This window comes from Diprion similis, chromosome 2, assembly GCF_021155765.1.
Source record: "Diprion similis isolate iyDipSimi1 chromosome 2, iyDipSimi1.1, whole genome shotgun sequence".
In the NCBI taxonomy this organism is placed as follows: Eukaryota; Metazoa; Arthropoda; class Insecta; order Hymenoptera; family Diprionidae; genus Diprion; species Diprion similis.
This window is the reverse complement of record NC_060106.1, coordinates 9258309-9283359: the sequence shown is the minus strand read 5'-3', so window position 1 is coordinate 9283359 and position 25051 is coordinate 9258309. Positions and strand designations below refer to the sequence as shown.

Here is a 25051-nt window from a genome sequence, read left to right as displayed (position 1 = left end):
CTACAGATTTGAGTACAACTGAAAGATGTGTGAACCTTAATCCTCTAGCAGGTGTTTTAAGAATTCGTGTTACCAGAGTAAAAAGAGTAAGATGAATGTTTTTTATACTATCCTAGTAGGTAGATATTCACAACAAGGATTAAACGTAAAATAATTAATTTATTGCTATAATTGAAAACTAATAAATGTACATTTAAACTTCAACGAAATAAGTCTCAGTAATTCATCAAACGTACTGGCAATCACATTAGCTTCCCATACCCTGCTGAAATGGTATATGTTTAGCTTCTTTCAAGGCCCTTTGAATCGAGAGTGCTCGATTCTTGAAGGCTTCGGCAAGTTCAGAATTTTTCTGAACCCCGTCGCCACGTGCATGCATTTGTGACAAATTGGCACAAGCGTATGCATTTCCAAGCTCGCAGGATATCAACGAAGCCTTGTAAGCTTCCTTCATGTTCTTTTCCACGTGGTCCGGAACCCCGCTAAGATACAGTCCTGACAGGTAGTAGCAAGCTTTTTCCAATTTGTGCTCGTAGCAAGTTTTCTGAAGTAAATCAAGTCCCGTTGGGAAATCTATGGGAGCTTCTTTCTCTCCAATTTTAAACGAGGATGTTCCCACAATTCCTGCATGAGCACAGGATAGCATATCTCCAACATCGCATCCTTTTCTCAGGTACTTGTAAGACTCCGTAGGTGACTCCACATCCAATCCCTTGCCTTTGTAAGGAATTAACATAAAATTGAAGAGAAAATAGAAGCAAACTGTGTAGTTATTAAATACCGAACAGCGGGATGCTTCGTAAAAAATTTTATGTTCAAGCCTTTGGTTGAGATTAAATTTTCTATAATCTTAGCTGAAGTTCTCTATGCCTACTTTAAAATAATCTAGTACAGGGATTGATCTCACCGATTAGTGCATAACCTCCAAACTTTCGGCAACTGTGCCCGAAGTTTCTCTCGTCGCAATTTTCCTGGTAGATTTTGGCCGATTTTGCATAGTCCTTACTTATACTCTCTTCGTAATCTCCGAGGAGGTGACAGGCTGAATAAAATAACAGAGAATGTGAAAATTGAATACTTTCAAAATGAGGTTATGGCAGAAAGGGTGGTATTACTTTCCGGGTTTTTCTCGCTGAGACATCCGAATTTATACTCGATGTGAAGGTTTTTAAGGTACTCTTTCACCTCTTCAGGGCTTTTCAAGTCGTAGCCAGACATGCCCTGTCACAATAAATCCGCAATTTGAATTAGAGATGACTAGAAAAAAGCACTTATATATATAGATATATATATACTATTGGAGAACGAGGAAGAAGAAGAGAGGCTATCAATGGAGAGATCGGTGTGCGCAAGTTCGATATCTCGAATGATGGTGGTGGTCTCGAAGTCTCGAGCGTTGTAGGCTTTTGAAATATCAGTCCGTCAGTCGAGAGTTAGTCGCGCACTTGGGTGGATCAGTGTTCTGCGCTAAATTGTTCTCTTTGCGAATAGAATATCCCCGTCGTAACGAGAATTGGCAACATGCAGATTCGGCAGAGTTCTCATGAAGTGCCCGCGATCAACGAAGCCTGATTGAAGCTCCGCATTCTTCGAGGTGAAAAACAAAAATTGCCAACTTCAAGCGCACTTTAATTAGCACAATAATACGAAACATTCATGTCTCGCTTTTTCCCATACGCACCGACACCTAAATACCCTAAATATTAATTCAAAATCATCTGGGAATAATTCTTCCGGATCTTCTAGAGTAATCGGTGCATCCGCCTGCGCGTAGGCAACTCTCAATGAATATAGGGATCAGGATAAACGCTTATCGAAAAAAGTAACATGAATTGCCTACGTGCAGGCGAGCTTGCATTGCGCTTAGTCGGCATAAATTGACACGTGAAAATTGACCCATCCTTGCCCTTGAATAACACATCGTCAATCGATGGTATAATGATGAGGTGAACTGCGACGTGGTTAAAAAACTATGTATGTTCGATACATATATGTATGTGAAGTTCGACCACGAAGCGATTCGCGTGACTGGAAACTGTTCTGTTTTCACAATTCGTCATCACCCAAGGTTAAGTCTCGGAAAAACGCCAGGCACTACAGTTCGATGCCCAATTCACGCGATACAGCTACTGCTAATAACATCATGCTTTATATTTGCGAACCAAATCGTTCATTAGACACGCGAGTACAATTATATCTACGCCGATTCATAAGGTTACCCTTGACTGGAGGCTTTTGGTTTTTGACCCCACTGCTGCCTCAGTCGGAAACCTTTCTCATTATTTCCGATTTCGGCATAAATTATTTGAGAACAACTATAGTAACGCTGTTCGCGAAAAAAATATAAGTGTACCAAAGTTCTATGGGCATTTGACAAGGGTACGGAAATAAAAATTGTCACACTAATTACCAATTACGTCAATTTACTACAGTTTTTGTATCGTCAACTTTTATATACGACAAATCAAGTTATTGTACTGATTTCAACAAAAAAACCACGCCATGTCTATTTTTTGTTTGTTCTTTTATACGCATATTCACGCTGTTTCCTAGAACGATGATCTATTGAATAATCGATATACGTGAATTCTTTCTATCTAATATGGCTATTTGTTTACCGAACAATTAGTTTTTTTTTTAACAGATGTTCACTAAATTTAATTTTTATAATTATATTTAGCAACATATTTTTATTTTCACATGTTGAATATTTTTACATTGTACAGTTCACACGAATCCTCGTTAACAGATCTCATGGCTATATTTAGTTCAATTATACACTGTCCAAGCACCAGGCTTAGTCTTAGACGTGGCTGTAAGAGATAAATGAACGTTATCTGCACGCGAATCAGACGCGCCAACATACAACACTTAGCATCGTCGTTGCCGAAACTACAGTGCACCGATAGAATTCACGGTAATAGACGCACTTGGCAGAGTCATAAAAAAAAAAAATACGGTTAAAAAAAAATGTCCCAGCAGGACCACTTAAATTATATGGTTGGTTCAACCATTTCTTAATGTATTGCCAAGTGAAAAAAACATAAAAATGACTAATTAAATGTTGATATGACGATTTAAATGTTGATGTTACCAAAATGTGTTCACTAACACAAGTGTAACAAATAGCACAAATATGAAGTGGACCTGCTGAGACGTTATGTTGTTTAGTTAAATTTTTCTAACAGTGTGTACGTCCGTTTCGATTCACTGCCTGGAAAGCTCGCTGAATCGATCTTCGGTAAAAGCTTAAGTGAGTAGGCTAACCGGTCATCTCTTATCCTACGTTTGATATTTACGAACAGCGAGGAGTTGGGGGTGCGCATTAACATAAAGCTGACCTTCGACACAGGGGTGGAAGCACTTTTATCTGCCATCTACTGACTAGAGAGGCGGTACATTTGCACGTGTAGGTAAAGGTACACGCGTGTAGGTTGAAACGCCTGACCACATGATGCCTGGGTTCAAGGGTAAGAAGCCTTGAGTTTCGGGGTAGGCGATGGTCGGTTGTTGCCCCGCTTATAAAGGTGACACCTCGTGTCTATCGTGGGGATCGATCGATTATCCGTATACTAAATAAATTACACGACAACGCGTGAATAATGGGGTATATATTAAAAACTTCCGACTAACGAAGAGCAGAACTTTGTCAGTTGCGATCTTTGGTCAAACCTGGATCGGTCTTTGCACAGCTCATGCAGTAATATGACCGAGTTTTTTGTTCAGCTGCAGCTGCTACTCGCTCACTTATAGCTCTGTATAATTCATTGATAAGATTCACCTGCAATAGCTTGGACCTTCAGACTCAATATTCGTGAGTAAAGATAGCGTTAGCCAACGACTGTATGGTCAACCTTCGGGTTTTTTCGTTGATTTATGTTTGTCGTGTGGCAAGGAACATACATTATTTCTTCATGGTCTTTTCGAACAGGTATCGTAGTGTCTTGCGTAACCCATGGGTTGTTTTATTTCGACGCTGAAGATTATCCTGTAGGAGTGCAATTCATTCTCCATGAAAATTACAAAACAAAGTCATGCATTAATTGTTACTATTTTTTGTTGTTTGCACGCAGATGAGTGAGTCCGTCAAAGTGGCATTAAGATGCAGGCCGATGTCCGTTCGGGAGCAGCAAGAAGGATGTCGGGTAAGTGCTTCTTCCTTGAATTCTAGACTGTCAGATGAATTAGAAATACATAGTCAAGTGCACAAGAATCAATTTTGAAAAATCACAAATTGCCTCCCTCTTGTGGTACTATAAGTAAAAGACCATCGATATTGACCGAAGGTAGCCCCTAGCGACGAGGACACAACACGCAATTATCATATTGTTGCATCTTTGTATGGATATTATTTCCTGGCTAATCAAATGTCCGAGTTATGACTCGAGAGTGACGTGTTTCCAATCACCGAAACCCAACGACTGTTCGATTTTTGAAACGGCCGATTGTCTCGGCCAATCTTGTAATCGGAGGGTTGAACCAGCGATTCGTTACTTCGGCCAGGCATTTATCGATTCGACATACATCGCTGACTGCCGATATCCTCTGACATGCATAACGCTACCCCTTGCCTCAACCTGTTTCCCCTTGCCCACGTGCAGGAGCTGTAGGTATATCAGGTGTATATATACATAACCTGACGCAGGTTATGGCGTACAATGTATTATAGGTCATAACGACAGAGCCAGGCCTTCACACGGGTGCAACCTCTTCATTATTAACTATAGTTAAACATGCGTTTGCGGCTGAAGGGACTTCCTGTTCACCTACAGGAATCGATTCCCATTGCATTTGAACTAGACACCTTTTATAAATTCCAGAAATAACACATGTGTAAACTACGCCGTCAATAATCCTAATTTCGGTGACCTAGTCTTTACTTATACGGCACTCCATCAAAGGAATGCCATGCTTGCTATGGCTTGGTGTTCATTGTTGAAAAAGAGCATAAATTTCCTCCTGATAATTCCGATCTCCTCTGCACCAAAATGTCGTAGATGGCGGAAGCGCTCCTGAACAGTAATAAATTTTCACCATTTTAAGCATTTATGAATACGACAGTTAGAAGTCGTGCAAGAACAAAATGTACGATTCTTGTGGTATACTTAAATCTAGCGCATTGTTTAAGGAAGTAACGTTCTGTTTCGGATATCATGAGTCATGACCACGCTTTTGACCGTATATCTCTTTGGGAACCCAATTATAGAGGAAAATTTGTTCAATCTTAAGAAAGCTCTAGTTTCGTACGCGAAAAATGAAAATAACTCGTTGATTTTCTAAGGATAAATTCATAAATGCTTAAATACTGTGAACTCTTACTTATTCACTTTGAAACTTATACCCATACTCCGATTGACTCGTGGTTTATTTTGAAGTAGAAGTTCTTGTAAGCGAAAATCATTTTCCAGAATCAATCACTACATTATTTTTTTCAGAATGTCTTGACGATAGACCTGCAGGGTAAGACATGTACCCTAGAAAATCCAATGTGTGGCGGAGGCGGGGCCGGGGGTGGAGGAAAGATGTTCCAGTTTGACGCGGTCTTCGATCAGACCGTGTCAACGGAGGTCGTGTACGAGCAGGTTGGCTCGCCCGTGGTGGAGGCCGTTCTAGAGGGTTACAACGCGACGGTCTTCGCTTACGGGCAAACCGGATGTGGAAAGTCTTTCACGATGCGAGGCGTGGTGGAGCGGAGTTTGGAACACCTTTTCGAGGCGACATCGACGTCATCATCAGAGACGCGTTACCTCGCGCTTCTGAGCTACTTAGAAATCTACAACGAAAGACTGAGGGACTTGCTGGGGGACGGCGACGGCGACGGTGCCTCAAACCTGCTGCAGCTCAAGGAGGATCCTTCACGCGGCACATACGTGGCTGGTGGCCTCAGGGAAGTTACCGTCAAGGATGCTGCAGAATGCAGTCGCCTCCTGGTGCAAGGGGATCAGAAAAGAGCCGCTGCTGCGACGCGGATGAACGCAGCTAGTTCCAGGAGCCACGCGGTCCTGACGCTTGCCTTGGAGGCGATCGCGATAAACGATAAGCAGAACAGCGCTGTCCGCAAGGGGATGCTGCATCTGGTGGATCTCGCCGGCTCCGAGAGGCAGGGGAGAACAGGAGCCACGGGGGAGAGGCTCAAGGAGGCGGCAAGTATCAACCTGAGCCTCTCAGCCCTGGGGAACGTGATCAGCGCTTTGGCGGCGGGAAACGGAAGACACGTACCCTACAGGGACAGCAAGCTGACGAGACTTCTGCGCGACAGTTTAGGCGGAAACGCCAGGACGCTGATGATCGCCTGCGTCAGTCCGAGCGACATAGACGCCGACGAAACGTTGAGCACATTGAGGTACGCGGCTAGGGCTCGGTGCATAAAGAACAAACCGGTCGTCAACGAGGACCCCAAAGACGCTTTGCTCAGGCAGTATCAATTGGAACTACAGCGTCTCCGGAAGCTACTCGAGACTAGCGATAATCCGGCGACGGAATTATTGATAAGTGATGTCCAGGGCGATAGGAAGGTTTCGAGCCTAACGGATCGCCGTGAACAGAGCGATTCTGAGGCGGAGGATAAAACGATCCGGCAAGTTGCCTTCGAGGAAGAAGTACAAAGACTGAGGAAAGAGTGCGAGGATTCCAATCTCTCGGCTCAGCGTCTTCAGGAGGAACTTGAAAACCTACGAACGCGATATGAGGTACATGTCCGTCTAAGGTGCATTAGGGTGTTCCTTAATTAGGGTATTGACGAATTGTTCCCCGCTCGACCCCAAAAGGTTTTGAATTTTTTGAACTTGACTTGGGGGTGTGCCGGAAAAAATTTGTCAATACCCTAAATAAAGGACACCCTACTGTGAATACTTTCTTATACAGATTGTACAACTAATATGTAAGCCTCCGATCCGTGGAACAGCAATTAGTCATAATGTTTTCGCATTCCATGATTTAGAATTAATGAAAGGCTAATTGAAATGTCAAAATACTATGTCAAACAGGGTTCTGGATTAACAGAAGCGAAAGACGTTTGCGAGAGCGAAGGTGTTCTAGAGAGGAGGAAACGAAAGCGAGAAATCGCGAAAAAGGAGGTCCTCAAGAGGCTGGAGAAACTGACCATCGGTGGCGAAGCTCGGGGAGACGAGGAAGCGCGCAAACGAAGAGAGCGGCGGAGAAAACGATTGGAGGTAATAGCCGGGGCTCTGGCCGGTACCAGCGAAGGGACCGAAGGTGCGGTCGAAGTTTATGGTCAGCTGAAGTCAACGGAGGAGGCACTGAAGCGGGCGATTCGCCGGACTCGACAGTTAGAGTCCGAAAATGCGGATCTCCAAGCGTCTTGGGATGCTGAGAGACGCGATCTGCTTCGGCGAGAACTCCTGGCCACCCAATTGTGCGACGCGATGATTCCACACCTGAGACCAGGATGCCCTTTTCGCGACATCGAAGCTGTCAGAGCCGCGGCTTCCTGGTGCGATGAATTGTCGCGGTGGCGGCTACCGGACGTTTCGCCTCGTATTCCTCTCCCGCCGCCGACGCTATCACAACCCAACCGTGAAGTCGAGGGTAAACCTATGTCGGGGGTGCAACCGGACCATAACAACAACGACAACAACAACAACACCGTAAACGATATTAAACCTCAGGATATTGCAGACGCATATTTTCGCAGAAGTAGAGTCGACGCGTTGCTCGCTCACGCTCGGGAAGCTAAGAGTCTTGGTAAGTTGCAGTTGTGTATTGTATAATTGCATTTGCAGCTCACGTTTGTTATGGTTTTATCTATCTTATTATTCAAGACACACATTTTTTGCATCTTGAAGGGTTCTAAATATCATTTCTAAATTTATCATCTCATTCCGCTATAAAACATAGGTATAAGCCTTAATCGTCGAAATAGTTTTCTTTTCAAAAGTGGATCCAGGATTTTTAAATTAACTCATTTTTCTCACTTTTTTTTGTCAACTATAACTAAGCGAAAACCCTGTAAGTATCAAATTCTATATCCAGTACTGATACCGTAAGTACTCATTCGACAGGGTTTAGTACAGTCAAAAAATTGCGAACACTGCATAGGATTTTCAGGCAATCCAGTGCGCAGTTGACTCTGATGCGCTGGAAAGTTTATAATCCAACTAAAAATAAAAAATAATTGACGGACTTAATTGTCCTACTTTTTAAGTTAGGTCAAAAACTGTGCTCATTATTATACGCAGATGCCATGTGACGGAAATTTTCAATTTCGTTATTCAATGAAAAAATCTATAAGCGTGTGCCCGGCTCACCTTTGGAATTTATCACTTCAGGTGAACGGAACGTAAAGCAAATTCAGGAATACGTTGGTCGGCAAAGTAAATCTGGTGGATCTGGCGAATCAGTTTCTGGAGCGAACAGCTACCTGCAATTGAACGCCTTGAATTTACAGAGCAGTGCTCCGCCGGTTTCCACCATGGCCAGCACAGACTCCGCGAGCAAACCGGCCACCCGCCAATTATTCGGAAATGCGACAATATCCGGTAACTGGCTCATCGATGATGTCAACCTGAAACCTGCGGACCCGAGTCCTTCTTCAACGATGGAACTGAAAAGAATTCCACCACGTATACTCGAGGCTCTTCCGTCCTACCCGTTACGGAGGGTCAAGATTTCGCCTACTCCTGTTGCGGTTTACTCACCAAGGCAGGATTTGGAATCGAATCTTCTCCCCCATCACGCACGCTCACCCACCTACTGAAGAAAGAGGATATGTCGGTGCAGATTTGAACAGGGTTCGACAAAATGTTCAATACATCCATAAGATTCGCATGAGTACGTTACATTTTATGAGATATAAGACAGGGACTTTAAATCATTCTTATACATCACATGTTACAGCTGTACGTGAGATTAATTTGAAATAGTGTGATCGGTGTGTATGATATGTATATAGAAAGAAAATGAATTTAAAATGAAATAACTATTTATTGTTTTGACATTCCAAAAATTATGTCTTCCGTTCATATATTATTCCCGTTATGTCGAAATTGCCCTTTTTGGTGCAGATTTATTTACAATAAATTCTAGTATATTTCGGTATTTTATTGACACAGGAATTCAGCCGAAATTATCAGATTGTATAGAAACTTTTTTCAGTGATGTGCTATTTGGTCAAACATTCAAAAGAAAATAAACTTCAGTGACATTTATTGAGATAACGAATTCATTCTGAATGGCTCAACGGTGACTGAAGGATATTGTTCAGTTAATCGTTGAAGTACATTCTTCAGGCAACAAGTCAATGTAAGCTACAAATTTGAACCATTCAAATCTTCCCGCGATCGACCTACGCTTACTTAATTTTTTCTTACAGGCATGTTGGCAGCAATTAGTGCGCTGATGCGAGACCTTTAATGCTGGCTGCACTGTATGAGCTGAAGTTGCTTACTTCAGAGCGCAAAGACATGCTCGAGGCTGTTTGAACGATGAGCGAGGTTAAGTTTGGTTAGAAATTTTTCCTGGGGAAGCTGTCACTCTCGCGTAAATGATAAATTTGAATTGTTTGTATCTAATAAATTATGAATGCTAGATCTATAATCTATAATGAATACGTGAAGAAATATAATTCTCTTGCCAATTGTGATGTTAAGGCATATTTCGTGATAATAAAGTCGGTAATCGTACGTGTAAGTTGAAGAGATGAATTTGGGTTACACGAACCATTGGGTGCCAGTTGAAAATACGGTTTACGAAAGGCTAGTGGATAATTCATTATTACACACATTGACATTGGATAAGAAAATCCTCAAGCAAACAAAAATCCTGAATTCTAAGTTGAAGAGAAGACGAAATCTACGCGAGTACAAACAGTTCGTGTTCTTCAAGAGAAAATCCGTTGAAGAGTTCAAGGATAGCCAGGCTGAAACGGATGATGAATCAGGTCTAGATCATGAATCTTATAAAAAAATACACACTGAAATATCGCGACGTCAATTACGCACATTCCTTAAGTCGTGCGTGCGGAAACCACCATCACACACGAAGAAAAAGTCTCCACAAGTCACCTCAAAATTACGAAATAAATCTTCATCGCACTCAAAATCTTCCAGATCTCGTTCAGCAGCAGAAGTTAGAAGTTATTCGGGAGAAAATATTTGCAAGTATCTGCTTCCATCTCGACGAAAAGTACCAACAATTGAATGCAAAGCAGAATCACCGAGCCAAGAAATAATTTCTTTTCCAATTAATAGCAATATCAATGAAGACAATGTTCAAACAGGTGATGATGCACTGAAGAAAGTTGAAGATAATAAAGCTACCAGTCTCCAGATCGGAACTGTTGATAGCATCAGGTTGGATTCCAAATGCGAACTACCCGTAATCTACGACAACACAGCAGTAAATTCTCTGAAATTCAATAATAATTCTCACAAGTCTGATAATCGGGAGCCAGACAAGCATGAAATGAATACCACTGTTGAAGATAATGTAAAAACATCAAGGACAGCTTCAAAATGCCTAAACAATTCGAAAATGGGTATTTCAGCACTTCCAGTAGATACTTTTGCAATGAATGGAGAGAAGATTAAAGAGAACATCGATGTTAATCTCAAAAGTGATATTGACAAACCCGCTGACAATCTGGACCGAGATTCTGGTAATAATAGCTTTTCTGATACCGATGTGTTAGATGATCAGTACAGAATAAGACCTAAAAATAGCATTCCTGAAGATGGCTGTAATGATGGGACAACCACCGATGAAGAGATTTCAAATAAAACTCAAGAGAAAATTGTTACAATCAAACCTGATGAGGCCACAAATGCTGCCATCTTATGCGAAGACTTGAATACTTCGCAGTCAGAATTACAATGTGAGATTCCTTTCAAAAATGAAAAACTACCTGATAGCAACTTGGATAATGAGACAAGCCTAGGGCTCGGACTCAGCGAAAACCAAGATGAGAATTTAAAAGATGAATTTCATATCGAGAGCATCCCAAAGAATGGTAGAAATAAGTCGAAAATATTAGCAATTGACCATTATAAAAAAGGATATGAATCTTTTAATGAGTGTCACTCTAGAAAATTGACTAAACTTCGGACCATAAGTGACTCTGACTGTGCGATATCGAAACACGTGAACAAGTTTGTCGAAACTGTATCACCTTCAGAATATGAGGAACCATTGAATTCGTTGGTGGATACTGAGGATTGCTCCAATATATTGACGTCTACTCGACAGAATGTGAACAAATTTAGAGAAAGCCAATTAATATCAGCAGACGAAGACCAATCACAAAGTGATGCTTTCTCTGAGAGGTGTGCATCATCGGAAATTCAGTCACAAAGGTTAAATCGATCATTGAATAACAGCATTTCGTCCTGTTTTAATAGATCATATGATGAGGATGTAAAAAATACTGTTAAACAGCAATTACTTTCGGAGATCAAAAACAGATTGATGGATAATCAACACAATGTTAAGAATAAATCAGTATCACCAAGTGAAGAATTATTTTCCGCTTCCAGTCAAAGACGAAAGAACATCAACGAATCAACCAATGAACCATTCAAAACTAGGAATGCACAGTCGTCAAATGCCGATGATTCTGTTAAAGAATATAATTCATTGAAAGTTATTTCACAGAATACGAACAAGCGTTCAGTTCTCGGAGAGGGCTTGCTTTCTTCTAAGTCTAAACGTGCCAAAAGACGAATTGTAAACAGTGATACAGATCATAATCTCTCCGTAAATTCATCTTGTGCAAGCAAACAACCCCGACAATGTACTAATGAGCAATATGGAATTATTCCGCATGAGCACGAAACTCCAGGAGATTCTTCGAACCAATTGCAATCCGACAAAAGTAAAGAAATTGCGCACTCAACGAAAAAAAGGCACAGGCCACGAAATGTAAGCTTATTTGTAAAGAACACAAGTCAGTCGTTACTTTCTACCTAATAATATTTTTTCCTATCACTTCTAGTTACAAGAATTTGCTGACATAGAAGCTGTGGAACAGGATACAACAAAGGCTTACTTCCGATTGAAGGACATCAGCGACGATGATGAAATTTGGATTATGGATGTTCCAAATATGGTAAGATGAAACTCGTAGTGTAATTATCAATTTTTACGTTCATATCATGACTCCTGTGAAAACTGAACTTGATTCAAAAGGATAATATAGATTACCAGTCCTACATGTCATATTATTTTGCAGTATTTGGTAATAGTAGCTTCAAACATGTTCTAAATACCCTACGACTCAAAAACATGTATTAATACATCTCATTCAATTTTTCATGAACATCGTTTACATTAGATCAATCCAAAAGATCTTGAAAGTCAAACTATCCTACTTGGAGGGAAGAGTGTTTTGAAATTCGGAGATGACTGCTACAAAGTTTCAAGCAAACCTAGCAAGGGGGTTTGCAATCTGTCCTGTGTTTTGACCACAAGCAAGCGGAAAAACGACTATAAAATCCGTACGTCTACTATTATACTACGATTTCATTCCATTTACATCACCACTTGATATTTGCATGTTATTTTTATTGCAGTTAATATCCGATCTAAAGGCCATATGAAGTTTCGTCAGAAGATCTCAGTTATGTCTGATTCGAACTTAGTTCCTTCCGAACTGCCTTCTCCAAAAACAGCTGTTCCGTTTCCGAAAAATTTGAAGATAAGACATCCACTTTTCGGTGCAACTTATGAAGATAAAACCTGATGAGTACCAAAAACAAAAACTATACAGATTAAATTTACAAAGTACATTTTTAATATGTTTACCAAAATTTTATTTGCATCCGGGTTTTTTCCAATTTGCTGGTACATTATTGTGTAATATATGTACATATACATATTTTTTTATTGTAATAAATTGAAGATCACATTTTAATTCGGTATTTTGGAACTAAAATATTATGAAAGTTTATACAGGAAAAAAGGTGAATATCGTTATTTAGATTGACAATGAGTGTTTATTTAAATCTACTGGATTAAACGGTTTAGGTTTGATGTACTAGAAAATTGGATACAAATATTGGCATTGTTTACATTGATACTCAGAATATGTCAAAACTAAAATTGTTTACATCATACTTCAGAAAATCACCACTGAAACATTGGATTACGAAATTACAGATCTTATTGTCTTATGAGCTGCAAAAAATTAATGATTATATTGCTGGATGATGATAGGCTTCACACATAAGTGACGAGACATGAGATACTTAGATTTGAGCTTTAATCTTCTTTAAGGACAAGTCCTTTGCTACGGAGATCGGCTTTGGCTTCTTTTATTTCCTGAAATATACAAATAGGTACTAAACAATGTGTAAAGTGGATTGACTTGAAGTTTTGCAGAACAAATTGTTTTTGTCAACCAGGATGCCACGTGTAATCCCAAATTCATTGCTTACCTTTTGGAGTTCTACAGCAGCTTCTTCACAATTGTTGAAAGTGAAAGTTCGGTAAAGAACTACACTTGCAGCATATACGCCAAAGAGTATGATTAATATTAGGGGAAGGTATAGTATCGGTGTTCGCCATTTAATCAGGAGTGTCGATTGGGTACTACCAGTGATTGCAGCTGTCCATATACTGAAAAATACTGTGGCCACAAAAACCCATTCCATAAGCTTTGTCATCTTAAAACAGAACGAAACAAGAACAAAATGTTAGTAAGGCACTCAATTATTAGCGTCACATGATTTTGTACAACTAGAGTTGCGTTTGGTATTTACATCTGATTTCTCAATTACCTTGAAACGTGTCAAGAGAACAGAGAAGAATGCCGCAAAACACGTCAAGAGGATAAAGAAGTGTCATGTTCCGAAGTAATTAGGAATTAGATGTAAACACCAAAAGAACTACGGGGAAGATGTATTTTTTTTCAATAATATGACCATAAACAAGTCGTTACGGTTTGAAAATTTGAAGATCGCTGAATATGGTTCACAAGCAATTGAATTAACCTTATAACAAGATATCTGTAAAAATAAACAATAGAATCGCTCTTGCATATTTATACGGTGGCGTACAGATAGCGAAGTATCGCCAAACTCAAGTTAAGAAAATCAAAAGTTCTTTCAAGCATTTAAAAGGTACATTTTTAGGTTAAGTTTTGGAAGGTGATGATCAAAAAGAGACATTAGAAGATGCATGAATCTTACATTTCTTTCGATTAAATTCTCCGTGATATTATAACACGAATTACTAGTTGCAATATTGACGTTAATACGTAAACTCCCTTTTTTTAAATCCACGTCCGCAAGCGGCGAAATGAATGAGTTATCGTGTTCGAAACAGGAAGTGGAACATAGCTAGATGCCAGCTGTCATCCACAGGCGGTCAGCTGATTAAGGCCATAGACCTTTAAATTATTTTTAATCTCCTAATCCTCGATCATTGTCGTGTTTAAATAATGCGCACTATTCATCAACGTCATCAATAGTTTTTACTAACGTTTTTTTTTCTTTTTGATTTCAGTGATATAACACACTTCACAAACGTTAAAGTGCGCTTTTCCCAGCAGTAAATTCACTATTCAGACGATATACGTGTCTTGTTTATTTTATGAATGGCAGCCTGTAGAACTGTTTCGACCATTGCGTATGATTGCTATACATAACATATTGCATCCCATTAATCACTGTGAAGTTGAAGCTGGATGTTACAAACGATATTATATATATACGGATGATAATCAAAGCTCAAACGTCTATCATTTGAAATTTTTTATCAAAGTTACACAAGCGTTGTAACATGATAAATATGCGAATTGCATATCGTATGTGCTATTCTATGCATATAGGTATATATATACATAAGCTGGTCTCTATTGTCAAGTAGAATAATTAGGCGTTGCGTAATGGTGTAAGAATTTCAAGTCAGCAAGGTAAACAGAGCGAAGATGTACCGCGGTCGTACCCTGCAGTGCAATTTTTTGGTATAATACATTCGGAAATAACTTCCATGCCAACGCAACGGAAATGAACCCTCAAATTCGTGAGATTGAATGATATTGACAATGGGGTCTGGAACAAATTCATTCGGGAGGATAATATCGCATTATATTCTCTATTAAGTCTGACACCCACGACATTTCGAACGAGACGCTTGCTTGACTCTTGTGGTATTCACTTGACATATGCTTGCCCCCCCCCCCCCCCCCCCCCCCATCCCATCCTCCCTTTAACCAATTCGTTCGCTCGTCACTTGCATCGCCAGGCAGACATTCTTGTGGCTCTTCGGGCCAATATGGCGATCGTGGAAGTTCATGCGAAAATGTCATAGTATTTTATGAGCTGTGTGTGTACCGTGTGGCCGCGGGCGAAGGCTGATATCGTGGTTAAATATATTTCAGGTGCTTCTGTTATGGTGGGATCGGTTTTTTTCTAAATTTTTCGCTTGCCCAGCCTGTTTTTCTCCGGAATCAAAGATAATTGAGGCCAAGCTCGGTCTTCGTTGCAGCTGAGCTCTATCCGAGGTAACAAATTGTACCTGTTCGGGGGAAATTTTATCGTGACAGTTTGTAATTTTTGCGATGAATAAGTATTTACGTGATTTCATTACTTTTTTCACGAAATACTAACCCCCAAATTTATCGTGCATATTAAATGTGCTAATATTCTAACCTCAAATTTTTATCCGGATTTTCGTGTGAATATTAAATCCATGGAATTTTAAAATTGCTATCTGGATGTTTTTATTTCTTACACACTGTATTTATTCAGTTTTAAAATCTTTATCTAGACAGCGAGACAAAAATATTACGTGTCAGGAAAACCTATTTGCTTTGTTATTATGGGAACGGTATTTATATACACCCATATCAACATTTTGTATGCCAAACAGGTTATTTTAGACTTAATGTAAGCTCAACTACTACTCTTCTCTTAATCTTACATAGCAAAATTTTTTTCTGCTAAATGTACATGGAAGTAGTAAAATCAAAAGTTCGGAATCCCTTCCACGCGTTAATTACAAAAAAAGAAAAAATCTTTTGCCTGAATAATTCAGTATAAATATTTCTTTTATGCACAATTAAAGTGACTTCAAGCCAGATCAGATCAAGATTGGACTTCTACCCCGAAGCGCACCATATCAACCCTGCAGAAGCTGCAGTACACTCATCGTAATAAAAATAGCCCTTAAAGAAAATGGATAGCTCTGAGTATGAGTTGGTTCGCAATATGACTTTGCTATTTTTTTTCGAACGACTGATGGACAAGGGAGGCCCGAGAACTCTGCACGATTTAAGCTGCCAGTTTGGAGCGAAGGGCTTTACTAAAGAGATGCGACAAATTGCCGGTGGCTCTCAGAGTGGACTGAAAAAATTCCTCGCCAAATACCCAGCCTTGTTTTCAATCGACGGTGACTATGTTTTTGTAAATACCTTCCAACCTGTCGTGGCTGAGGATAGTGGATCAAATCTTGGAGGGAAGAGAGATTACGCCCAGGAAGCAGTCGAGTATTTTTCAATGAAACTGATGCAATATGGAATCGGAACGGAAGTACCAATCAAAAGTCTTCTAGGTCACAGGTCGCAAGCTTCTTCCGAGGTCAGACACATTTCTGGACAGCATTACAAAGAGTTTCGAGACTTTCTCATGAAATATCCCGACGCCTTTGCCGTTACAGAAGACAACGTTGTTTTGAAACAGTACGAAGGCATGAAAGCTGAACCATTCCGTGAATTGGAACCAGAAACAATCGACCCTGAAATAACGGCTAGGCTACTTGACTTTTTTGCGCAATGTATCGAAAACAAAGGACCAATATTAGTAGATCAGTTATTTCATCTTGTTACCTCGAAATTCCCCCAAGAAACTTGGACTTCGATATTCAAAACACCTCAGGATTTGTCAACGTTTTTGAAAATGTTTTCCGATGCCTTCCATGTTCAAAGTAATCTTGTTACTTTGATAAGCCGGCCAAAGACATTCACAATTGATAACTGCCATGTTAAAATAAAGAGTTCCACCAGCCCAGGAATACCAAACTGCAATAACAACAGATCGCAGCCAAATTCGCTACAAACATCTCAGCCTACTTCGCTCCAAGTGTCTCTACAGAGTTCACAGCCAAATTCAATCACTTCAAATAATTCAGTGTCCCAACCAAACTCTCTCCAAAACATATCACCTACTTCAACGGAAAGCAATAACAATTCACCACCGCTGAGTTTACAGCAGCAAACTCTAAAGCAAAGAATAAATACATTGGTAATGAAAACACTAGCGGACAACACTGAAAAAGATCGTAATTTGCAAACTGTGCAAATGGGCGAAGCATGGAAGCTTAAGGTATTTCAACAAACGAGGGTCGTTGTTAATCCGAAAGAAAGTTTACAAATAATTGAGGACATCATGAATCCCAGAAGACTGCAACATGATGGTAAAGTCATTGTTTCCTTCGATTGTGAAGGCATTAACTTAGGCGTTAAAGGTCAGTTGACGCTTCTCCAAATTGGGACTATGACTGGACAAGCTTACGTTTTCGATTTGGTTACATGTCCAAGTCTTGTTCAAAGTGGAGGTATTCAGAAGTTACTCGAAAGCAACAGTGTTATTAAGGTAAGAATCATAAACAATTTTCTTGACACCTTTTTTTACAGAAGTAGACGTTATTTTGTACAACCAAATTATTTCCATTATCTCATTTTTAACTTAAACTTGTTCAGTTGAAAAAAATATGTTTAGTAACTGTACGCATCTGCTTGTTCCAATATTTAATATTTACTTTGTGCTTGATACTCAGTGTTTTCTGGTACATATTATCAATAGCGTCAAGTTGGGTAGAAATTTATCGTATGGGTATGGAATTGCATAAACTGAAACAAGGTTGAATTAACTTTGCTTACACTTGCTTTACTTTATTGCAACTCTAATTTCCTCTTCAACAAATTATTCAGACTACCTCATTCCAGAATGACTATTTTGTAATGATTCAATTCTCACTGGTCATTAGAAACTGTATATTGTTTTAGTATCAAGTTACCAAAAGTTCAAAGTGTATATACTATAGCTATGTCATTGACATCACGTGTCATAATAGTAACAGCAATCATCAATAAGCAGTTGATCAATTTTTTACCTTCTGGTATAATCAACCATGACATTCTTTCTTTCAAATGCATTTTTCTTAACCAGTACTGTTGTCAATTAGAGATGTATATGTTAACCCAAATTTATTTGCTTTATAGAATTGCCCAAAAGCCGTTTACCAAAATAAATAAAGCCCAGCAATTAGCCAAAGTAATGCCGATACTGTGTTTTCGAAATTTTAAAGTAAAAAAAAAGTGAATCCGATTCAAATTCTCATGAACAGAGGAGCTTTAGCATAGACTTGGATGTACTTTTGTTCTGTTTACATTAAGGTGGTCCTTATTTAGGGTGTTATCAATTTTTTTCTGGGCCGCTCCCTACATCAACTTTAAATAATTCAAAAACAATGCCTTAATTTTTTCAGATTGTTATCTCAACTCTAACCGGTGCCTGTTGGAAGGTGTATTTTGCCATTTGAAATACACACGTTTCGGACACATTATCACCATATATTTTCTTGTAAGAATAATAATGTTCAAAAAAATCTGTAATTGCGAGGTTTTAACAGGCTACTATCTGAGAAAAAATTGACATGATTATACCATGCAATCCCGACAAATTGCACACAGTCGCAACCTGAGTTTTTTCCCTTTAGAGGAAGTGCAATTTTGTCTAGATTATCTGGTATGATGATGTGAATTTTTTTTTCAGATAGTAGCACCAATGCTCACTAAAGTCGCGCAGTTATAGATTTTTTTAAAACATTATTACTCTTTCAGTAAAGAATAAACTGAGAATCTGTTCAAAACACGTTCATTTCAAATGGGGAAATCCTCCCTCTTACAGGCACGAGTTAGAGATGAGATAAAAATCTGAATAAACTTGGGAATCATTTTTGAATTATCTGAAGTTAATTTGAGCGGCGGTCCGGAAAAAATTCGTCCCAATTTTAAATAAGGACCACCTTAGTACACATAGTGGTGATTAGTAATTGGGGGTGTTAGTCTAAACATTGAGGTAATCAGGTAATGAATTTTAAACATATGGAAAGCAATTCTGTTTATAAATTGACAGGAAGGCAGAATTGGTCCAAGTAACTTTTATCATAGTGAGATATAGCATTGTATATAAAATTTCATTACAGTCTTGTATTACTGTAGGCGTACTAAAATATATGAAATGTCATAAAAAGCACTGTGTCCATTTTATATCCGCCATTACAAACTCTCAATGTTAGTGTTTCAATATAGTAACCATTCCCAGTAATCAAAGAAGAAGAGAAGTAATTATTTTTTAAGTAATACAATATCTTTAGGCTGGAAAAAGAAATTTCTAATAACTTCAAATAATAATGACAATAGAATATTTCTGCCAAAAGTGGTGATATCTTTGACCACGAACCTCTGCTCAAAACTGGAGCATGCAATGGAACAGAGTAGTAACTTCAGGGAATCTCCCTTGGGAGTAGTCTGTACATTCTAGGACTCAGTGAGATATGAAACCGACCACAGACAACCTTTTATTTTTGAATATTTAATGGTTCAGGTAAAGTCTATGTTACACCTTGCGCATAAACTGCCAAATCTTGGTAAACTACACAAGTTAGCAAAAGCTCAATCATTCTTGTAGATAGTAACTTTCGAACAGCAACTAAAAGTTATAAGCACGTTTGGACCATAATACCAAATTTACAATTTATTCGATTCTCAGTGTGCTTGTATTATAATTTTCCAGTTTTTTTTATTATGAGATTCTGACATACCTTGCCCTTTATTTTACTGGGTATTTATACATTCATAGATCAATATCAGGTCCTATACATTTCTGTGGCACCTTACACGAAAATCTTGCAATCAATAAATCTAATTTTAGTAGCTATCAAGTGATGTGTGTATCTGCCAACTGTATACAGTCATAGAGTTCATACAACGAGAATGGTCACCTAGCGAATATGTGTTTAATCGCGTTGGCTAATTGTCCCCAAGTAGGCCATGCAACTAGTACTTGGCACTAGACCTGAATCCAAAATAAATTTCAGCATACATACCGTATATTCCTAACAACTGTCCTCGGTAATACTGGAATGGGGTAGTTTCAAATACAAAAAAAAAAAAAAAATAACTTCGTATATCAAGGTTAAACCCATTCATTCAATGTTGTGAAACAGTAGTTGTTGCTATGTTTGCTTGATTGTAGGTCATTGGCATTTGGTCTTGTTTGCATAACTATCATCATACCTTCGCACTGTTTGTGATCTTGAACTTGAAAATAAAACCTTGGTACCAGATTCATTGATTATAACGTTGTCTCAAAATCAATTTCGCTAATTCTACTGCACTTCTCCAATGCCATTATATTTTCTCTACAAGAGATCATTTATATTGGCAAACTACTCTCAAGCTAACTGTATAAAATACGTGCGACTCAGCACAAACTGATCCTCTGTCTGTTTATTTCAATGCACGATGACAAGGGAAATTTACTATTGTTGTGTTTTATTAATGACACGTCAAAATATTAAAAATTTAACTAGTTTTTATTCTTCGAAACATTCAACTTTGGTTTAACATCGGTTACAGCAATTGAAAACAGACCCTTTAGACTTTAATTTCTGTCTTTGTTTATGACATATTTTACTGAAACTGAATATTACAGCACAATTTTCTTCAAAAGAAATATCAACCTTTAATTTTTATTGATTAATGAGATTTAGATTAATTCCAGTGAGATCCAAGGGAGCATGTAAACTCATTGACCAAAGGTTGTCTTGAAAATTTAATGTAGTGAAGGAAAAACTAACAGCAATCTCATAAATAAGATTCCAGCAAGAAAGCTTACTGAAATAATAATCAGGCTAAAATGTTTCTGCAGTAGAGCGGGTTCATGTGCTATAAAGAATTCAGAGTTACGAGCACCTATGATTTTAGGTCGACATTAGGAAATTTCTCATCTTTCCTGTTCAGTATTACCTTTTTACTTCTCCAATACATTCATAAATTTTTTTATACTTCCAAGAAAGTCAATATTTCAAGTCCATTGGCTAATAATTGATAAAATAAGTTGATTCTGCAGAAATGAAAAACGACAGGAGATTATCACTAGTCAAATTTGCATTGTTGTAATCTAGTTCATTTCATCATGCTTGAAGTGTCTAAAATATAAATATGTGCATCACCCATAATACTGTCCAATATTAATATTATTTTTTATTGTGAGTAAAATTGAATTGAAAAGTATTTCACAAAATTTACAAGATTTATATTGCTCTCTAAAAATTTGCATTTGTGTCAGCAATGTGGCCAGCCTTCAACGTCCCACATATGGGAGGTGCTGCCTCATTAATATATACAGATTCAAGGACAATCCAGAAACAATCATTTTACGATATATATGTATGCATACGTAGCCTTTGTCCCAGAAAGTATAATTCTTTGTTCTGGAGAAAATTCTTTGGATATTTTCTCGACTTGCAAAATTTTTAATGTAAATCAAAAAAACGGAAAAATTAAAAATTAGAATTTGAAATCCATTTATCTGCATCCAAAGCTTTAAAACAATATTATGCTTGCGTGGGAGATAACATAAAAAGACTATTGCAAAGTAATCTATTCATATTAAACTTACATATAGAGATATTTAATTTAGATGAATTTATGTTTCAGGTTATCCATGATTGTCGAAATGATAGTGTGAATCTATTCAACCAATTTGGCATCACTTTGAATAACGTCTTCGATACACAGGTACATAATGCAATCGAGGAGTATCTAATTATGCTATAAATTATGATACAGTTTTTTTGACATGGTTCTGCTAATAGTATCCACAACTTCATGTCTCTGTGATATGATTTGTAATAGGATTTATTTTCACCAACTTTACACGAAACCATTCAACCTAGTCAACAATGGTATTCTCACGACTTTCTACTTAACCGTGCATACACTAGCAATTATGGAATCTCCATTTCACCTCTTTCTCTGTCTCGCAGAGTATTCGGGATGCCCAGCAACCTATAAAATTAAAGTTTCTGCAGTAAAATGATTTGACTATTCTTGTGCAAAGTTATACGTCGAATAAATTAAATTCAAAAATATGCTCAAACAATTTCCTATCTCTTTCCTAATCTAATCTCACGTCCGATTATAACAGGCACGTAATGCACAACATCACTGTAAAAGTTCCATACAACAATAGTCATTTTATGTAATCAGAAAAAATATCAATTAATATTCTGGCAACAATGGTGAAAAAATACTGTGTGCCACATTCTGAGGAGAAAAAAGATCTTCGTGGTGGATATAAAATAGTTTTGATATTTGAGAATGTCCATTCGCAGGACACTCTACATTATTTTTACATCTCACAATTTACAGTTACTCGATAAATTCTATCTCAACTTGCTAATAAATATATGATTCAACTTGTTTTTAGGCCGCCCACGCAGTGCTACAGTATCAAGAAACAGGCAAACCAGTGTACAAAGTAAAGAATGTTAATCTAAATGCGCTTTGCGAATTATATGGTGCTCCATGTAACCCACTGAAGGATCAGCTGAAAAATGTGTATCGTCGAGACCAAAGGTATTGGTCCCGTAGACCTCTTTCTCGGGATATGCTACTCTATGCTGGCTGTGATGTTCTAAGTTTGGTTCCTCAAATATACTCTGCTATGTCAAGGTACGTGCAAATCAAGTTGATAAAAAATTACTATAAAAATGTGTGAACTCATTATCGACAGAGAGGAGTATAGGAAAATTTATGCTCCGTTACTTATCAGTATTCTAGATGCAATGCTTCTCTACTTTACAAATTCACAATAAAATTTTCATCATATTTTTGTTGCAGACTTATAAAACCGGAAATGCAGACACTATTTTCTGAACTATGTGAGGAACAGGTGCAAATGCACATAAAGCCTGTTGAAGTTAAATCACGTAAGAAGCAACGTAAAGTCGAGACTGAGGTAGCTGACTTACGAAAACGAATGGAAGAGACTACCGGCAAAAATATTGTACTCAGTAACCGTGAAATCAGACTTTTGAGATACTTAGAATTAACAGAAGAGGAAAAGGAAAAATTGAAGGGCAGCTACAAAGTTGCAAGAAAGTTAGAAAAGCTCGAGAGCCTGGGGCAAGAAAAAGGTGACAGCAGCGATTATGATGAAGATGAGAGGAATGGGGATGCCGAATACCCTAGCTTGGATAGCTATACGTCAGAAAACTCTCATTCTGGTAAGAAAAATTTGACCTGGCCGGAATCGCAAACAAATTTCACATATAATTATGCTCTTAATTTTCCCAAACAATTCTTGGCAGCATCCAGTGTCATTTTTAACTATAAACAACAAAATTTGATATTGCTAGTATAGTAAAAAAATTTTGGAACATCCATAACCATACAATAAATGTTGCATTCAGTTTTTTATAATTATATGAATGAACAGTTTATTCTGCTGCTGCATATGTATAGTATTTGTGTTCATTAACAGGTGGTGTAATATCTCCACGTAATTCAGAACCACCAAGCCTTACGGAGTCCATGCATATGATGGATGAAGTGTTATCGGATGGACGTATGGACAGATTTGAAAAGATTGAACGTCTCGAAGCTATATTATCGACAATCACTGCCCCATCGGACACACCGGCACCACCTAGCAATATTCAAGTTTCTCCATTTAAATGCATCTGCACTTGTCATGGTAGTAAGCAAATTGGGAATCAACAGAATAATATGAAAGTTGACCATGTTGCCTGCCAAACCTTGAGTACAGGTGATATTATTATAACGAGGATATTTTTTACGGAAGCAGACAAAGAACGAGAGAGGTTGTTGAATTCGCCAAAAAAGTAAAACAAAACGAAAAAACATATTCAATCGTTGAAAACTTATTGGGCTGATTAATGTTGGACTACGTTTGAAACAGCAAAGTGATAAAGCCGTAATTATGTACATACACGCCAAAGGAACAACTTTGATGGCATTTAAACTGAAACGGAATTGACAATTGTATGTAGCGAGATATAAAGAAGCTTCTTTAGCGTTATCAGCTGTGCGAAAGCATACAATTAACGAAAATATTACTTTACTTCTGGTTATGTTGTTTTTTTTTTTTATGACAAAGTTATCTCCACTAACACCAATTAGGAATAACGACGAATTCGGTCCAGTCGAATGATGTCCGAAAATCATGAAACAAAACGGTATTGGTGCGACTTGTAGAGTGCTAAATTTTATCTGTTCTTCTATTTTCAATAATTATTCCATGGAAGTAATAGAAGTGGAAGAAAACATATCCATTCATTTGGGCAAGTTTTGGTCTTGCTCGAAAATTTAATATCTTTCATTATCATAATATGATAGAATTAAAATGAGAAGTCTAATTAACGAGTATGAAATTTCGCCGCACAAATCATCTGTTTCAAACGTGATAATGGTAAAGTGGTAAACACACTGTTAGACCTCCAAGTTCACTAAAACTTCGGCAAAACCATGTGTTAAGATTACATCAGACAAAATTGAAAATGCATCGTAGAAGAGCCATAAGATTAATACCATGGATTCAAGTACTTTTACCAATGTTTTCAGTATGCAATAGATTAGCAATGTTCACTAACGTGAAAGTTATTCGATATGCCATATCAAAAAGTCGCATTTAAGGAAGTTAAATTGAAATTGCTAATTAGAACCAAATAACTGTAGGCCTACTTTAGAACATTCGTGATGCTATAATTTTTAAAGAATTTATTAAAAAAAAAAAACAAAAAAAAAACAAAAAACAATAATTCAAACTAATGTTATAACGTTCGCATAATATAATGTAGCAAATATCCTTTATTGGACGGGAAACTACAGTTATTACTTTTTTAGAGGATGAAGGATTTCTAAGTTTCTAACTTATGTGATTAACAATCAATTATCGATATATATAACGATCCACTCGCATATGTGTATTTAAATGCGTATACCTACAAATACACATGTGCGCGTGTATACGGGCCGTGTGAATCTTTATATAACATATACATCTAT

General features: G+C 38.0%; 5 protein-coding genes across 7 annotated transcripts; 3 read left to right on the top strand and 2 right to left on the bottom strand.

Annotated features, from left to right (window-relative positions):
• Positions 1-139: 139 nt before the first annotated feature.
• Positions 140-14125, bottom strand: LOC124416482 (cytochrome c oxidase assembly factor 7 homolog). The gene is made up of 4 exons (XM_046897599.1): positions 14110-14125; positions 1116-1250; positions 908-1042; positions 140-717 (listed from the first exon to the last, which is right to left on the bottom strand). The coding sequence occupies exons 2-4, from the start codon at positions 1216-1218 to the stop codon at positions 248-250; spliced, it is 708 nt and encodes a 235-aa protein (XP_046753555.1). The 5' UTR covers positions 1219-1250; positions 14110-14125; the 3' UTR covers positions 140-247.
• On the top strand, positions 1438-8954 carry LOC124416480 (osmotic avoidance abnormal protein 3-like). 2 transcript variants are annotated; one of them, XM_046897597.1, is made up of 5 exons: positions 1438-1594; positions 4074-4145; positions 5436-6689; positions 6987-7704; positions 8289-8954. In XM_046897597.1, exons 2-5 carry the CDS (start codon positions 4074-4076, stop codon positions 8714-8716), a joined length of 2472 nt encoding a protein of 823 aa, XP_046753553.1. In that variant the 5' UTR covers positions 1438-1594; the 3' UTR covers positions 8717-8954. The 2 variants fall into 2 exon arrangements, with proteins under 2 accessions (XP_046753553.1, XP_046753554.1); XM_046897598.1 differs by having other exon boundaries at positions 8408-8637.
• LOC124416478 lies at positions 9374-13122 on the top strand. Its single transcript, XM_046897594.1, has 4 exons — positions 9374-11874; positions 11948-12061; positions 12287-12449; positions 12525-13122. The coding sequence occupies exons 1-4, from the start codon at positions 9658-9660 to the stop codon at positions 12692-12694; spliced, it is 2664 nt and encodes an 887-aa protein (XP_046753550.1). The 5' UTR covers positions 9374-9657; the 3' UTR covers positions 12695-13122.
• On the bottom strand, positions 13071-14623 carry LOC124416483 (dolichol-phosphate mannosyltransferase subunit 3). The gene is made up of 3 exons (XM_046897600.1): positions 14142-14623; positions 13389-13616; positions 13071-13272 (listed from the first exon to the last, which is right to left on the bottom strand). Exons 2-3 carry the CDS (start codon positions 13614-13616, stop codon positions 13213-13215), a joined length of 288 nt encoding a protein of 95 aa, XP_046753556.1. The 5' UTR covers positions 14142-14623; the 3' UTR covers positions 13071-13212.
• Positions 14624-15183: 560 nt separating this feature from the next.
• On the top strand, positions 15184-24032 carry LOC124416479 (egalitarian protein homolog). Of its 2 annotated transcripts, none has more exons than XM_046897595.1 (6): positions 15184-15457; positions 16021-17546; positions 21680-21760; positions 22452-22696; positions 22865-23250; positions 23508-24032. In XM_046897595.1, the coding sequence occupies exons 2-6, from the start codon at positions 16131-16133 to the stop codon at positions 23870-23872; spliced, it is 2493 nt and encodes an 830-aa protein (XP_046753551.1). In that variant the 5' UTR covers positions 15184-15457; positions 16021-16130; the 3' UTR covers positions 23873-24032. The 2 variants fall into 2 exon arrangements, with proteins under 2 accessions (XP_046753551.1, XP_046753552.1); XM_046897596.1 differs by having other exon boundaries at positions 15826-17546.
• Positions 24033-25051: the final 1019 nt, after the last annotated feature.